The sequence below is a fragment of the Larus michahellis genome, chromosome 10, assembly GCF_964199755.1.
Source record: "Larus michahellis chromosome 10, bLarMic1.1, whole genome shotgun sequence".
NCBI lineage: Eukaryota > Metazoa > Chordata > Aves > Charadriiformes > Laridae > Larus > Larus michahellis.
In genome coordinates this window covers 19,200,984-19,217,076 of record NC_133905.1, presented here as the reverse complement: position 1 = coordinate 19,217,076, position 16,093 = coordinate 19,200,984, and the positions used below count along the sequence as shown (strand labels likewise).

Below are 16,093 nucleotides of genomic sequence, written 5' to 3'. Positions count from 1 at the left end.
TAAATGGACCAAATAAGTACGTTTCAGCGGCTAACAGCAGACAAACCCCAGCATGTTGTCAAAGCAGGAGAGACTTTACTAGTAATCTGGGCCTGCAGCCCCACACAGCTAAAACGTGTTTATTATCAGATCTGGAAGCTGAGCTGTATACTATCTTCAAGTACCACCCCTCCTCAGACCAAAGACAGCCTGGCCCTTCATGTCAGCTCCACAGAATCACGGAATTTTTCAGAGTTGGAAGGGACCTCTAGAGATCATCTAGTCCAACTCCCCAGCTATTTGAAAGCTGCATTTTTTTCCCCTTTGGCTCCTGGAACCTAAAAACACCACAGCACATTTCAGCAATTGCTTCTTTTTGCAGTCTCAAGTAGTATGAGGAAACACACTGACAATGATGCCTCTGTGCCTTTATGCATTTAGAGCAGACCTATGAGATCTCGGCACCTGGTAGATTCACGAGGCAGGAAATTTTGAAATAAAGTTAATGCTAGGCATGATTTACAGATTTACCAATACAGGTGTTCATCTACAGTCACAGAATTATCTTTCACATTTCCCTAGAGTGCAGGAACATCATCCTCCTCCAGTGGTAAAAAAGACTAATAAAAAGCTGAATCTATCCTGCTATGTCTGTACAGAGGTAGCACCTGCAGTAAAAAAATAAGTTGGAGTAGAATACAACAGCAGACATTTCTTATCTTATTTTTCAACATGACATATCATCCCCCATTTCTACTCCCTTGGCCCCATTAAGTTCTTCTAACCGCACAGACTGAAAAAAAAAATAATCCTTTTTTAAAGCTGTACTTAATACACAAAAAGCATTTTCTTACCTGGTGCAAAGATTTCAGGGAAACATTTCTTCAGCAAATGTTATCACCTAGGATTGTTCTAACCACAATTTTCCAGATGTGAGATGCGTTTAAGTATGTACCTGAAGTAAACTTGCTTGTTAGCTTGCAAGAATTTTTAACAATTTTCTTTTTCTTTGAGGTTTTGAGAACGTGTTCTCTGGCTTCCAAGTTTGCTTCCCTGTCTTCACCCTCTTTAGGCTCTCTAAAAGAGAATTAACTATGTTCATTCTCAGCTACACCAGCTCCAGTACCAAGAACAGCCAGGTGAAGAAGGGAAATACTGGAACCTAGGAAAAAGAGAATTCTGGTATTTCCGCAAAAAACTCTCCAAAACATGTACTATTGGAAGAAAGGAGTTCTTCCACATGCAAATTCATTCCCTGCTTGCCTTCACTCCCTGTGGTTTGTTAGTGAGTGTGAAAGGGCACTGGTGAATGAGTGGGGTGCATCCTCTAGGACAAGAGTTTTCCTCCCTTTAAGTCCAGCTGAGCTGGCTCCCACAGCTGGCTTCATCCTTAGGCTGAGCATGCAAATATATCAAAGCAGCTGGACACAGATTTACACCTCTTCCCTACCTTTAACACAGGTTTAAAACAGTACGTGTACTTACGATTACGTGTAAGTAATTAAAAGCCTTAGTTCTCTCCTCCTCACTAAATCTTCCTTTTCTCAAAAGCGCCTTTGTCTAAACGTGGGCCAAAGTCTGAATTGAAAAGAGGACGGGAAATTAGATCAAACTGAGTATGTAGCATTCTCATTATCCCTCATGTCAGACAAGTCAGAAGCAGTTACATAATTGGGCCTCCAGACTCTAGGCACTGAAGTGTTAAGAGAGAAAAGCAATCCCAGGACTGCGTGCTGGGTTTTCACAAATAGAAAAACACAGAAGTAGGCCAAGAGCTTACCATCAATGTTAGTTTTTAATTGCACCACGTCAAAAAAAAAGGCTCATCATATGGCACATGTGGTCAAAGTGGTAAGAAAGCATGTAGTGCAAGAAATGGAAAAGTGTGGGAGGGAATTTTATCTGTGCTTGCGTACATGCTTGTGTGTGAGTCAGAGAAAGTGCACTTGCGAGTGAGCGAGCAAGAACGCATGTGTATGAGAGGAGTACAGTGCAGAGAAATACAACGGGAGGCAGCGGCCCATAAGCAATTGCTATGAAAAGGAATGGGGGTGGGGAATTGTGCACAGTCCTTTTTTAGCTTCTGCCGTAAAAAATAAATGGACCTTTTAATCCGCATTCTCCTCGAAGCCTTCTCTATTGACCATTCATTTCTTCTTTCCCTTCCCAGCTCTTTACCTCCTCTATATGGCTGATGAATATGCAAATGCATAATCAGTTCTACAATAGCCTATCCTTTCTAAAAACAGGCTATAAATTTGGAACCTAAGCAGCAGGTTCTAAAGAGACGATTATACTATATGGCTGAGGGAAGAGGCAAGACCGAAATACCACCCCTAGCACACCAAAGCTCTTTATAATGTGTGTGAATGCAGCTAGAAGGCGGGCCCTTCATGTGACAGAGCTAGCAGCCAGGAAGGAGAGATCTTCTGCAAAACGTACACATGAATCTCATCACAGGCTCCTGCAGGGCACAGCGCACGTGCTAGCAACGGGCAGCGCTCCCTGCAGCCGTTGGCAAGAACACTAATGTGACACAGACCCCAAGATCACGTAGGTTTTAGTTCTAACTGATGCCAGCTACTGGAACTGTGGGAGCTTTCGGGAAAGCCCAGTGACCTTGATGCTGCTGGGGATGCTGTGCTGCCTGCGGCCCCCCGCGGCTGCATCGCAGCGTGGCAGGCAGGAGGTGGCGCATAGAGCGGTATGTATGTGCCTGCGGAGACACATGGACACTGCTGGGGGGACGGCTGCACCCCAGCGAGGGGTGACAACAAGCGCAGCCCCCGAATCTGCTCCCCAGCAGATTCTCACAGCTCTGGCTGACTCAGGGCTAAAACGCGGCTAGGGCTCTCATACCCTGCTCCCGTCATGTTACAGAAGGCAGCTGCGTTACAACAGGACAGCAGTCTGAGGCTCCAGGTACTACACGTCAGCTGCTTCCCAGCTCCCAAGGAGTTGCCTCCTTTCGTCTGTACAATAAGCACAAACACTTCTGTACAATACTTGCATACACTTCCACATCTGCTATTTTCAGGCCCTCCTCAGGCTCCTGCTGGGCTTTACAGTATTCCTGGATGTTGTCACTGCAGGGTAAAACACAAGAACTGTTAGTCCAAATTTAACGAGATGGTATTGTCCTACTATACAGGGACTGAAAGCTGAAGGTGCTGTGCCCAAGTGCATCAGTTCATCACCCCAGCTTCCAAACTGCAGTTTCCCATGGAAAACTACTCAGGAACAGTTACGTGTCTTCAGGCTCCAGGCTGAACTGACAGGCAAGAAGGCGCCGGCTGGAAACTGAGAGCTCCAGCTCAAACCCTGGGCAAGGCAGATGCAAAACTGCGGGTTGCAAGTTTCAATACACTCTGCCAAAGGCAGCCAGGACATCACCGCATCATGCACAGGTTGCCCTGTTAACTGGGATAGTGGGAGCATGTGTCACCCTGAGGGGGCACAGAGGTGGGAAGGCAGGAGGGATGTACATATAGCACCCTCAAAAAATTTGGATAAAGGGACAGAAACTTGGATCTGGCTCTAATCCTAACTGTTGCACCCTGAACACATCACAACTCTTTGTTGTATTATCATTTACAGGTAGTGAATAATATTTGCATAATTCATAGGAGTAATATGATAAAAATAAACATATACAGGACATGCTATAATCATAGATACACCTAGACAACATGAAATAATTCTAAAATACATCTTCACAGAGATTGATATTTAAAAACAAACGCTTGTAATCTTAAAAAACTGCTCAAAGTTGGACAGCCTTTGAATATGGACATCATTGTGCACTTTTCCTTCTCCCTTTTCCCATCACCTTCAACATAGATGTACCTCGCAAAGCAATTCAAACTCTTCCCCATCTCAACAAAAACAGGGATGCCAGGAGGAAGGAACGTTGTGATATGATTTATTAAAATCATTAAAACCCTAGGACCAAAGAAGACTAGTTCACAAAGAAGAATGGAGGTCCCATAAACACTGTGAAGATGGGAACAGGGCTCCCCAGATGAGGTCCAAAAGCCTCGAGTTCATCTTTGTTGGAGGTAACAAGATCTATGCGGCAGTCAGGTTTGATGACTCAGATCCTCTCTGGAGCCTGGTTTTCCTTTTTGTGTTTTAACATTCTTCCGAGCATATTAACACACAAGTACTCTGTGTGCCTACCACAAAGTAGCTTTTGTCTGCATCACTGGAAGCACGTAATTTTCATCCTAGACTCTGATAACACTTTCACAAATATTTGCTTCACCTCAACTCAAAAAAAACCAAACCCCAAATACAGTGAGAAGAAGTATTTTGATCACAAAGTAGAACAAATTAGCAAACCAAGGCCAGGATCCTATAAAGCAAGAATTAGAATACGAAAAAAAAAAGAGTGGATATACTTCTAGGTAATCTCCCTTAGGTGACGAAAATCTTCGGATCCAGAAACACTGACAAAACACTGCAAATAAAGTAGCATCCTCCCCCTCCCTGACTCCAGGAAACAAACCAACCCCAGCACCCCAAAATTTGCTAAGATCAGCACATCTTAGGCACCAGATCTGGAGATAATTACCAGAAGGGATGTTGGCAGACACCAGGGTCCATTCAGAGAACACGCGTTTGCCACTTCTTCCCAAAATTTAGAAGTGTTTCTTCTAAAGCAGTCCCTGGTATACAACTGCATGTCCAGTTGTACACCCTAGAGGTCATGGATCCAAGAGGAACAGCAATATTCTCTGCAGGATACCTTCAACTAATTAAATCCTTATTAAAACTCTTCACATAAACTACCATTTAAATTAAAAACATCACAAGAGAGGGAACTGACAGTGGCACAGACATGACATAATGGTTACAGTTTAGAAAACTTACACGTTATCAAGTGAGAATCCATGACAAACTCAGATCTTCTCATGAGACTACATGAAGACTTTAATGGAAATGTATGGATGCTTTCTTCTGTAACAGGAATTACTGTTTACTGTTTAGGTGATATTCTGTAACTACAGGAGGTAAGTTTGGAAACATTGACTATTACCAACTCTAACACGAAATGCTGTCCGATACATCCATAATAGAACTGCACCTGTGCTACTCACATAAAGAGTAGTGACATTTTTCTCCTTTCTTAATACTCATGTTTGGATTATTAAAACACTACTAGCAGAACACTTGGCATTTTTTCTAATCCCAAGTTTAAAATAGTAGCAGAAGTTAGTCTTGTAGATGGCTGTTAAAGCCTCAGTGCGTTAGTATGCTGAGACTGCCTCCTCTCCTCTTGTCCGATACAGTTAAAGCCAAAACAAAACCCCATAACGTTTCTGGTATTGCTGTACTTTCCCAAGCAATATGCAACAGAATCACGTCATATACATTAGCCTTTAAAAGCAAAGCCTTGATTCAAGTTATAAAAATGTAATCTTTCACACTGCTCCCTCTTTGCAGGATAGCTTCTTCACAGTCTCACTGCCTTTGTGGTACGGACTGAGTTGATCATACTGATTTTAAATTGTTCCTTTTAATTTTTACCCTCCACCCACAGGTCCTTGGCTTCTCTTCTCATTGGTTATTGCACCCTGGTGCTGCAGAAGAGGTGCCTGCCTGCTTCTGCTTCTTACGGCGTTTGTTCAGGAGGCGGTTGTTGGATGTTTTCAAGTCTTTGATTTTCACCTGATCATAGTCCACCCTCATGGTAGCCAAAGCACTGGTCATCTCCTCCTGAAACCAAGGAAGGAATTTATTGAAAACCCTGAGGCAGAGAGCACACAGCCACCCCACACTACTGCCAAGAGATGAACGTACAAAAAGGAACCCTCTGTTACACTACGGCCAGAAATAGCTGAGCCCTTTCTGCTGCACTGGACTATGACTAAAGGCTTCATTCTACTCACGGACTCATTCAGGAGGAGCTATTCACACAGCGTTTCATACGTGAGCATGCAGGACCACACTTGGCTGGCCTAAATTCCATCATGTCCCTGTGCCCAGCATTTCTTACTGCCTGGCTCTGGGCCTTCACCAGCTACTGAGCCTGAGCTTCTTAAACCAGAGTCAGGGCGCTGCTCTCCTTGCTCTGTTACCAAGCGAGGTTAGCAGGAACTAGAATAGAGAGTCCACACAAAGTTGTTTAAAAGTATGTGCCTCAAACTCACACGCTTCCTCAGTTTGAATTAATGTTTGAGTGTAGGCAAATTTTAAACTTTTGAATAAGGCCTTAAGCAAAAATCTGCTCAAGTAAATGAATGTCTATGCATTTAGTTCAGGAGTGGAAAAACGATTAAATATTATGGGAATGCTGATGGCCCAAGGGACCTATACAAAGCACAAGTATAAGAATTTCTCGGAAATATGGAAATGAAGAACGGTAAGTGAAACTATCTGTTTCTCTCTTTGACTCGAGAGGCAAATGTTGCCTAGGACCTATGAAATTTTACCATTTACCATTACATAGTTCAACAGCTGAGACATCAGTAATTTAAATAAAATCAGTAATCAGTAAAATACATTCCAGGAACATAGCAATTATCAAAATGCCAAGCATTATAAGTGCAAAAAATTCATAATTAATTGTAAAAGCATGCCAACCTGATAAAGGCCAGCAGGAAAGAGTTAAAGCTTGCAAACAACTTTTAGTCTGCCCTATAGTTTCTCTTTGCAGGAAGCATTCAACTGTCATCAGTACAAACAGTAGGTGAGGCACCTGGTTAGATTAAGGGAAAGACAGATATATTTTTATCTCCCCTTGCCAAATATCACAACAAGACATGACTAAGCTTATTTAATGTTTTTTTACAATAGAACAGAGTAGAAAACCAGAATGCAGCTCAGTCATCCCACCCTGTACCCCTGCATTTTCATCATATTCTTCACTTCACTATAGTGAACTTCAAGCTCCCTCAACACTATCCTTTCTACTCTGCGGTTACATACAGTGGCTCAACAGGTAGCAACGTTAACAACTTTGATCATAAACATCTACTTTGTTGGTATTTGGCTATCAGATGAAGCTCAAATAGCATTCTTCTTTTTTAAATGGCTATCATATACACTTCTGTTCTAACCAGGACTTTTTATGTTTCCCTTGTTTAACATGGTTGTATTCAAATTAGCCATAACCTCCAAGGAAATAGGCATATGCAGAGAAGCCAGCCCATTTAATCTCTTACCAGACTTGATTTCAAGAAATCTGAACTGTGATTGACTCACTTTAACTTCATCCCAGTGGTCTTTATCCTCTTGCAGGACCCGTGCAGTATGAAGAGGAGTTGGTGGCACTGCCATTGATCTCTGAGAAAAGGGAAAAATATCAAAAGACGTGTTCTGCAAAATCACATTTGGGAAGTGCCTGCTTGCTCTTCTATGTGTGCTGAGGGCATAAAAGTTTATGTAATGTCCTTCAGTGGCCCTCATTATTCATGCTTTCAATCACTCCAGAAGCTAATTCATGTGTGAGGTAGAAAAGGACTATAGTCCCCACATGACAATATTTTCAAAGAAAAAAAGGAGAAAGAAATCAGTGCTGAGTTTCTTTCACTCTTCTCCCTTCCAGTCCAACCAATATCCCTGCGTTGGATAAATTTTTATGTACGTTTTATATTTTAACTGTCATTTCACTATTCGTTAGTCAATGTTTTAAAGTGGTTGATTTGACCTTTATCTTCTGGGATTTGTCGTAGGAAAAATTTTCTTGCATATCTACATTAACTGAGATTACCAGTTTATCAGATCATAAACGTGCCCCAAAGAGGAAATTATACTATTACTCAGAGTAAGCACAGTTCAGAAGACAGTGCATCGCTTGAAATGCTCTTCCACATAAAATTGAGATCTATGCTCACCTGCCATGAAAGATCAGTAGACATTTTAAATTAGAATAAGGTACAATTTCTAAAGCATGACGTGCAGTTCCCCAGCTAAATTCAGCAAGAATCATAGTATTTCTTGTCAGTCCATAACCCAAACTATAAATTCATACCTATATCCCTTATGCTTTCTATGCAAACTTGCTGTCTACTGCTGTGGTGTCCTACACCAGATGCAGCTTCATGTCAAAAAAGTTTAGGGAGATCCCTGTATATGTCATTGTAAAATAAGCATTACATTGTAAGCAGTGCTTACACTCCACCAAGCTAACAGCACCACAGCAGTAGTTACAGAAGTGGAAGCAGAAATGATGACGCCAGCATCCTCTGGAAAAGGACCCTAGCTGGCCACAGTATAGTTTTATCAAGTACAGCTGGGAGGAGGGAAATGGAAAACCAGATGACTGGCTTTAATGGTGTCCCTGAGCAGGTGTTGAAGTTGCCCTCCTATCAGCTTGGAGATAAGATCTATTTAACAAGAAGTAGCTCATAGCAAACTAGAGGACCCCACCTAAACTGAAAATTTTTGCATAGTCCACAATAATACTTCTGCCATCCACGTAATAAAAAAAAAATGAGAGAAAAAGAAGAGGAGAGAAAAGCACCCTCCTCCACTGCTTGTGCGGGCATCTCCCCATACATGTTCCCACTTGGGGATTTAGGAAAAGGAAGAACACAGGCATTCACTATGTTGGTCTTTCCCTCTCCCTCCCTCTGCCTCGTGGGAACAATAGGTTCAGCACAAAAAGATGCCAACCTGCAGCTCCAAGAGCATTCTTCCAGGAATGGTATTCTAGCACGGCTCTTTGGTGCAGCAGAATCTTGTCTCTAATCTCCTCCTTATTAATTGGTTATATGCATATTTCAAGTAACATGTGTCACTGTAGGTGGTAGCTTCCTTAGCTATTAGGCACTTATTCTGTGAAATTCATCGCCTGCTGACTTCTGAAACACCTCCTTCTTGGGTCTTCAAACACTTAAAGCTGGAGGTATTTATTCTGAACAGTGATTACGTTTTTATTGGGTTAAAAAAGACTTAGAAACATTGTCTAGGTTCTGTTCTAGTTCTACAGAGTCTTTGTAACCTTAATTTCTCAGTTTTCACAGCTCTAAATGAAGACATCTATCTACTTCATCAGGATGTTATGCAACTACATTTCTATACAATTCTAAGGGTTTTCATATCTTCAAACAGGCATTATAGAAATATTGACTATTAGTCACACCTCTGCTTCTGCCCCTTCCTCTGAGGATCAGCACAGACAGGTAAAGCGCTATGAGAGAAAAGGGCATTCTACAGTACAAGTGATTCTGTTCCTGGCTGATAATTTTTGGGCGGTAAGAACAAGACTGGTGTCCTTCTATGCACAAATGTGAGAAGTATAATCTATTATTTTAAGTGACACCTACAGAGCAGAGACGATATGCTGAAACTCAGCCTGATAACTCCTGGGATTCTTGTCTCTTGTTTGAAATAACTGATGTTGTATTATTAGAGTCTTTCCCCACTCCTTCCCCCCCCAAAAAAAAAAGATTTTTTTAAGGAAAAGTAGATTCAACCAAGTCATAGAATGAAACCTGAACCGGGACCAATAATAGCTCTGTGTACCACCCCTATCTGGCAACCTCTTATAGGGCGCTAAGCTGAGACCCTTGCTCCTCCCCCACGCATTTCCAAACTCTGCCAAGGATGAGAATTCCCACTAAGCACAGAACCGTGTTCACACTAGCACAGCTATGCACAATGGTGCCTGAGACCACTAATAATAGATGTCTCTAAATCCTGCACCAATGAAGTAAGTACATACAGTTTATTTTTATATTTTTAAAGAGAGTAACACATGCATATGCTGCAGAGTCAACACTGACTGCCTGCTCACAGAAGATACAGATACTTTCGGCTTTTGCTTCCAAGGACGCTACTGTGGGTGTCTCTCTTTGTGTGTCCTCTGGTAACACCAAGAAGAGCTGTGGTTCTACAAGCAGATGACTGTGCCCTCCACAGAGGGCACAGAGGTTAATTAAGTTATTAACAATAATCATCAATCCTTCTTTTGCTGTGCTATGTGGAGCTACATGTAAGTTCTGCGTGTAAGAATTCATCTTGTGAAAAGAGATATGAAACTTACATTAATCCAAGGGTGATTCATAAACTGAGAAACTGTCATCCTCTCTGTTGGGTCAGTCTTCAGCAAATGGCGAATAAGTTGTTTGGCTGAAACACAGGACAAACATGGCATGTTTACTACTGTGTTCCCAAATAACCTTGAGAATACAATGACCTGCTGAATGAAGAAATTCTGCAGAACTCAAAAACGCCTACCTATTGCTGGTACCATGTTAAGAAGCCATGTGCAGTGTGGTAAGTTAAAGAGGCAGAACATGAAAACATCCAAAACAAGAGATAAGAAGGAAAGATAAAGGATTAGGGATTCCAGCTATGCTATCTACATCACTAAACCAACTGCTTTGAGAGCAAGAACTTGAGAAAAAGGGAAACAGAGGAACAGAAAGCTGCCAAGCCACCTGTCTGAAAGATGGCAACACGCTCGGCATTACGGGCTGAATGAATGCATAAGCTGATGTTTTGAGAAATGATAGAAGGCAAAAACTAGCACAGTCGCAGAAAAAAAAGATAATAAACTTTTCTTTGACAACTGAGAGGCCACTAAAAGGATAACACAGTCAAAGAAATGGATTGCACAAACAGGCTTTGCAGCATTCTGTGAACATGGTATCTGCCAAAGCAGGAGTCCTAAGTAACTGAGATATGAGATGATGAGAATCTAGACAAGAGTTTCATTAATGTGGGCAGACTGGAAACACTACATCTAAGGGACGTTATTTAGAAAGATTTATGCATAACTTCCTTGGGGGAACCTAGAAAAACTTCTGCATAAGAGTTCTCTTTTAGAAACATTAAATATGAGATGACTAAATGCTTGTAAGAAGCTGTTAGAGGTACAAGTTGAGACTTCAGTTTGTTGAGAGATGCTGCAAAGGAGTTTTACAGCAGAGATTACGTGGACTCTAAAATGTACAAGGAAACAAAAGGAGGGGACCACAAACAGAACCCATTAAGATGGTTACAAGAAGTTGGAGGGGAATTTAGAGGAAGCCTCCATAGACGATGGAATGATAACATAAAGAAAACCATGACGGTACAAAGGAAGGCAAAAAGAAGCAGTCTGCTGAAGATGCCTGATCAGCCTAAAAGAATACACATAAACTAGTTGATTTTAATAGGTTCAAAGGTATAGGGCACCTGTCTTCATTCAGGCAAGCATACAGAAACCCTACAAATTTTCCGAGTGCACGTTCTCTCACCAAGCTCCCCATGCATTTTAATAACTGCTGTAATATGAACAAGACCCAAGGCAGACAAAGTATTAAGCCAGAAACCCGTAAGTAAAACATCCACCTTATATTAAAACGCTCTCCTCAGTAGTCGATGCTGCACATGCAACCATGAGAACCAATGAGATGTTAAAATGCCACAGATCACAGTTATTATCCAGCGATGATTTGTTATTGCTAAACAGCAGACAGTAACAGGATGCTACCAACAGCAATATAAAGGGCTTGTTAGAGAAAAAAGACGTGCCCAGAGGTTGCTGACCTTTCGCTCTAAGATGATGGGCAGGTGAGACTTCCAGATTATAAGACTGTCAGGATAAGAGGGAATCAAAAACATGCACTTTCAGGTTTGAGCCCATCCAGGTCACAGCTGAACAGCAGCAGCTTTCAGTCAATGACTTATACAAAATAAATTGTTGACCTTGTTTCAAGTGGTGATTGGCAAGTTCCTACGTCACAAAAAGCTACCATGAAAACTTGCCATCCTTTCTGGCTCTGTCACCAAGGAGGGCAAAGACTGAATGAGTTCTTAAGACAGTTTGCCTTTCTTCCAACTCAGCTTGCATTGCAGCTGTCCTGGCAGCCTCCTTTCTCAGGATTAAAGACTTTTGTTTTCAGAGGGTTTAATCTTGGCATTCACTAGCACTAGCTGGAATTTGAAAGAAACTTTTCAGTAGTCATTTACTTTCTGGAGTACTTAGGTTGCTGGCTAGTATTTGAGTTCCCAGTCTTTCTCTGTATCATCTTAGAAAAAAATAATTTAAATTCTAGAAGAAAGGGAAACAAAACCTAAGACAGGTTTTTGGAAATAGTCTCTTGTAAGCTCTCCACCACCACACAACACCATGCACACACTCATCGGTAACCGTGAGCATTGTTACCTTCCTCTGATACTTCAGCCCACTCTGGATTGGGAAACCCATATTGCCCCATCCGAATTCTTCTCTTCATCCCTGGAGAAATGGCTTGACCGGTGTTTGAGTAGAATGGAGGGAACCCACACAGGCTGTAAGAGTGGACAAAAGAACTCTCATAACTATGAAAGTCCTTTCATCTCTCAAAAGGTCCCACACAAGCTTAGTCTTCTGCAGGTTGCAAGATCCTAGTGACTAATTACTTGCAAGTGTAGATTTAACAAGATGCGTCCTCTTTCTGTTCCTCAAGCCTCTTTCCAAATACTTACAGAATATATGTGATGACACCCAACGACCACATGTCACATGATTTGTCATACTTCTCAGGACCAAGGACTTCTGGGGCTGAAGAAGATTAAAACCAGAAATTAACAGAGTACCAGATATTTCCTTTCATCTCCATCACCATGTAAGTTGCAGCACACTTCAACAAGTATCAGAGGCATTAAAAAAATGCAACGCACTGCAGGAACTGGGTAGTATTTTCTATTGACAAGTTCCCAAACACATCTAATGTAACTACATCTAATGTAGTTTTAAAAAGGAGGAACGGAGCTGGCAAAATGCCCCACTCTTCACCTTAGTGTCTCTTTGCTCAAGAGAGTACTAAGATTACAGCAAAGCAGAAGGAGCTATAGCTAAATGTGTACAGGGAAACACTGCATTGAAAGAGGCAGGAGCATATGTTCCAGAAATCAGAACAGAAAGGACCTTCTTGAGCCGTGATAACATTTTGAACGACACCTAGGTGGAGTATGTTTAGCTGCAGCAACTACAGAGCACTGTATTTTCCCTTGGTCTCCAGAGCACTACATTTTTTCACTAAGTAACAAAATTTTAGAGAGATACATTTAGAGGGGATTTTTTTTTTCCCCTGGGGCGGGTGAACTGGCAGGGAGCTTGATTTTGTAAGGAAAATGATTCTCTAAACATACGAGCAATCATACTGGTTTACAAAAAGGTGTTGAGAAGGGAAATGTCAGTTTGTTTATATACAAAGGCATAAACATATATATGCATAATTTCCTTAACATTTTATCACTAATCCCAGCTTACAAAAATATAGAAGAAAGCATCAGAAAAAAATATTGCTATCTTAATTATCTGCTAACAATGAGTAACAATATCTTTCAACACAAAAAAAACTATAAAAACTTACATCGTAGAAGAGAACTAATTCTTCCAAAAAATGAAGCCCTTTTTCTTCCAAAGAAGTTCCAGGCGCGGACTGCCTCAGTCATACCATATGGTGAATGACTATTAACTCAAAGACCAAAAGGGACGTACTCTAAAATGAGTGCATAAAGGACAGTCTACTGTGGTGTTCATTACACAGCACTCTGTCTTTGGACAAAATGAAGGCAAAAATTCAGCTGTGATTAAGTCACATTGGTCTTTTATTACTAATTTCTCCATTTGCCAGCTTTAAGAAGCTTTACAGCTGAGGCAATACTTTCCCTGTTCTCTTTCATTGCATTAGTTAAGCTAAGGGAAGTTTTGCAAGGAAACTCCCAAATAATCATGAAGCTGAGTTCAAACCATGGCTTTTATTGCATCATTCAGAGGAAACACCAGGATTACTTCAAGTGTAATCAGAAGCAATATGTTCTCTCTCCTTGATCCTCATTTGCATCCCCTATTAAGGCTGTTTCCTCTGCAACCAAGGAAGAAAGCAGGAGTACTAAACTGTACCTCAACCAGACTAGGTTTGGGTTGGATCCTAGTTTAAAATCTGCAGGCTACCTCTTTGTATTTACATCCACAATAGAAGATTTCCCATCCATTCCTACAGTCCACAGGCCCACTATAAGGAGGGATGTCAGACTCAAACACAAAAGAATCACATTTTGGATAACTTACCCACATAATAAGGAGTGTAACAGGGGGTCTGGAGCGCATTTTGTACAGTGGTTTCTTTGGCAAAGCCGAAGTCTGTGAGTTTGAGTACAGTATCCTTCTCTTTAGACGTGTAAAGCAAGTTTTCGGGCTGAAAGGCCACCAAGAGAAAGGATAAACTGGACAATGAAGAGATGTCTCTCATGAGCTGAAAGGTCAAACCATTCCCACTTGCCTGGATCACCACCAGCATCTGGGTCTTCTTACTTCTCTCACATCCCCACCACACTATGCAGAAAGTTCCCTCCCAACACATAGCATTTTTGCTCAGACTAAGGATCAACATCCTTCTCTACATGGTACTTAGGAGAGCAAAACACAAGACTCTCATCAGGTCCAGTGGGTGTCAAGTCTGGCTTCTTGAACCTCTCTCTAGTTCACTGCACTTACTGGGATTGTTCTGCACTCTGTACCACACTCAAGTAGCTGAGTTGGAAGACAAGAGAAGTCATCAGCCAAATTCTCTATGAGCAACAGACATAACTCCATCAGAATTAACCGATACAGACATAGTCCCCTTCCTGCTCCTCCCCTCCTCTGTCTCCTGAAACCTGAGCTATTCCACTCTTGCTCCATACTCCATAAAGGCTCTCCAAAACCAGAAGTGGCACAAAGGGAACTACAAGCTCTTGTGCGGGAAGAACAGGGACAACGAGCACATCTCCAGAATCTGCAATTGTTTGAACTTGTTTTTCAGTTTCTCAGTCATAAGGAAGCTATGTCCTCTCTCATGCTAGTGTTTAGGGACATACAGAAGAAGGGAGAGCTTGAAAGAAAACAGGATTTAGGATCTATTAAGCAATTTGAACCATTCCTGCATGAGTTCACTGAGTGTGTGTAGGTGGTGTTTGGGGCTAAGTACTTCAGTTTCTGTGTGTAGACAATGGTACACAGGTCCACAAAAGTGAACAGATTTTTCGTCTCTGAACTGTTAAATCATTTTCCAGTTCCTACCTAAAGAACCCTCAAACATCCCCCTGAGTGACACCAAGCAATGGCAGTTCTCCCTCCAGCTAAACATACAGAAGCATCTGTAGAAAATTCACAAATCAGAACTGGAGAATCAATCAGATGCCTCAGCCTACCATTATGTGACGTGCTCTCCAGCACATTCCGTAACACTACCACATTGCTGTGCTAGAAAGGCCTTGGTGCAGCTATCTTGTCTTTGCTTATTCTGTGCAATTTACAGAATGAAAACAAAATACAATACTCCAAACCTGGTCAAGTCTCTACAAGAAGACGTGGGTACAAACTTTAACTAATAAAACACACACTCCCACATGGTAGTAACTGAGACCTTCCCATTTTCCTAAATATTTACATATAGTATTAAAGTGGGTTGGATGCATGGAATTGGTATTATTCCTCCCATATATGCAGTTTCTCCTCTCTCTGGAGAGGGTTTTGGTGTTTGTTTAGGTTTTTTGTTTGTTTGTTTGTTCCTGGGGTTTTTTTTAGGCAAGTAGGATTCTGAAAAAAACTAATAACTGTCAAAGACTGTACACAGAGGTATAGCATCTAGTATAAGTTCACTTCAGGCAGCATTATTTTCTTGTTAATTAACTGGATTGCAAGTTGGTAGTACCTCTTTAATTAACCATTTGATTATCACCAGATTCTTCTGCATTCCGTACACAATTGGACGGCATTAACACACACGAATCCCCTGACCTTTAACTAGTAGCAAACCAGTTGTGAACAGATCCCTTCTCACACTGGCAGAGGAACAGAAACACTTCGATCATCTGATTGTACTCCTAGTTCTATTTAAACCACCTCTGCCCATTTATTTTTCTGCCTTATGGTCTTTTCTCCCTGCCCACACACCTTCAGGCCTCACCTTGACGTCTCTATGGGCAATGTTCATTGAATGCAGATACTGGATGGCTGTTCCGATGTCTCTCATTATTTCAGAGGCCTCTATAAATACAATTTTAGAGAAAGGTCACATTAACATTCCCACTGTAACTCAGTGACATGCTTGGGAATGCTTATGACTTACAAACAGCTTGCTGGAATATAGGGCTAGCGTCAAGACTAGAAAACCTAAAATTAGCCCTAACAGCTGTGTTTTGGTTTTGC

At 41.5% G+C, this 16,093-nt stretch overlaps 1 protein-coding gene across 8 annotated transcripts in view; it reads right to left on the bottom strand.

Moving 5' to 3' along the window:
• Nucleotides 1-3,884: 3,884 nt before the first annotated feature.
• The window catches only part of MAPKAPK3 (MAPK activated protein kinase 3), a 93,831-nt gene continuing 81,622 nt past the window's right edge, over nucleotides 3,885-16,093 (bottom strand). For all 8 annotated transcript variants that reach the window (XM_074602398.1, XM_074602395.1, XM_074602397.1 and 5 more), the window contains 7 exons: nucleotides 15,852-15,931; nucleotides 13,973-14,099; nucleotides 12,382-12,457; nucleotides 12,080-12,204; nucleotides 9,971-10,056; nucleotides 7,186-7,266; nucleotides 3,885-5,697 (listed from right to left, as the gene is read on the bottom strand). In XM_074602398.1, the coding sequence (XP_074458499.1) occupies nucleotides 5,539-5,697; nucleotides 7,186-7,266; nucleotides 9,971-10,056; nucleotides 12,080-12,204; nucleotides 12,382-12,457; nucleotides 13,973-14,099; nucleotides 15,852-15,931 (734 nt within the window). In that variant the 3' untranslated portion in view covers nucleotides 3,885-5,538. The remainder of the gene's footprint in view (nucleotides 5,698-7,185; nucleotides 7,267-9,970; nucleotides 10,057-12,079; nucleotides 12,205-12,381; nucleotides 12,458-13,972; nucleotides 14,100-15,851; nucleotides 15,932-16,093) is intronic.